This window comes from Penaeus monodon, chromosome 22 (genome assembly GCF_015228065.2).
Source record: "Penaeus monodon isolate SGIC_2016 chromosome 22, NSTDA_Pmon_1, whole genome shotgun sequence".
Lineage (NCBI taxonomy): Eukaryota > Metazoa > Arthropoda > Malacostraca > Decapoda > Penaeidae > Penaeus > Penaeus monodon.
In genome coordinates, this window is record NC_051407.1 from 25,682,105 (window position 1) to 25,682,364 (window position 260).

Below are 260 nucleotides of genomic sequence, written 5' to 3' on the forward strand. Positions count from 1 at the left end.
CTATCCTCATGATTTTCCTAATGTTATTGTTGTTGTTATTTCTATCATCATGATCTTCCTAATGTTATTGTTGTTATTTCTATCGTCATGATCATCATAATTAATGTGTGATAGTATTGTAAAATACATAACTGAGGGAATTCTATGAAGGTATATGTATTTTTCAGTTATCTACAACTTCGAACATGAAAACCTTCAGCAGGCGTTGAGACTTGATGTGGGAGATACTGTACAGATCTTAGAAGAATGCGCTGGTAAGT

At 32.7% G+C, this 260-nt stretch overlaps 1 protein-coding gene across 1 annotated transcript in view; it reads left to right on the top strand.

Annotated features, from left to right (window-relative positions):
- LOC119587377 (dedicator of cytokinesis protein 4-like) overlaps positions 1–260 on the top strand; it is a 46,579-nt gene that overhangs the window by 5,516 nt on the left and 40,803 nt on the right. Inside the window, exon 2 of the mRNA XM_037936121.1 lies at positions 168–254. Coding sequence (XP_037792049.1) covers positions 168–254 — 87 coding nt within the window. The remainder of the gene's footprint in view (positions 1–167; positions 255–260) is intronic.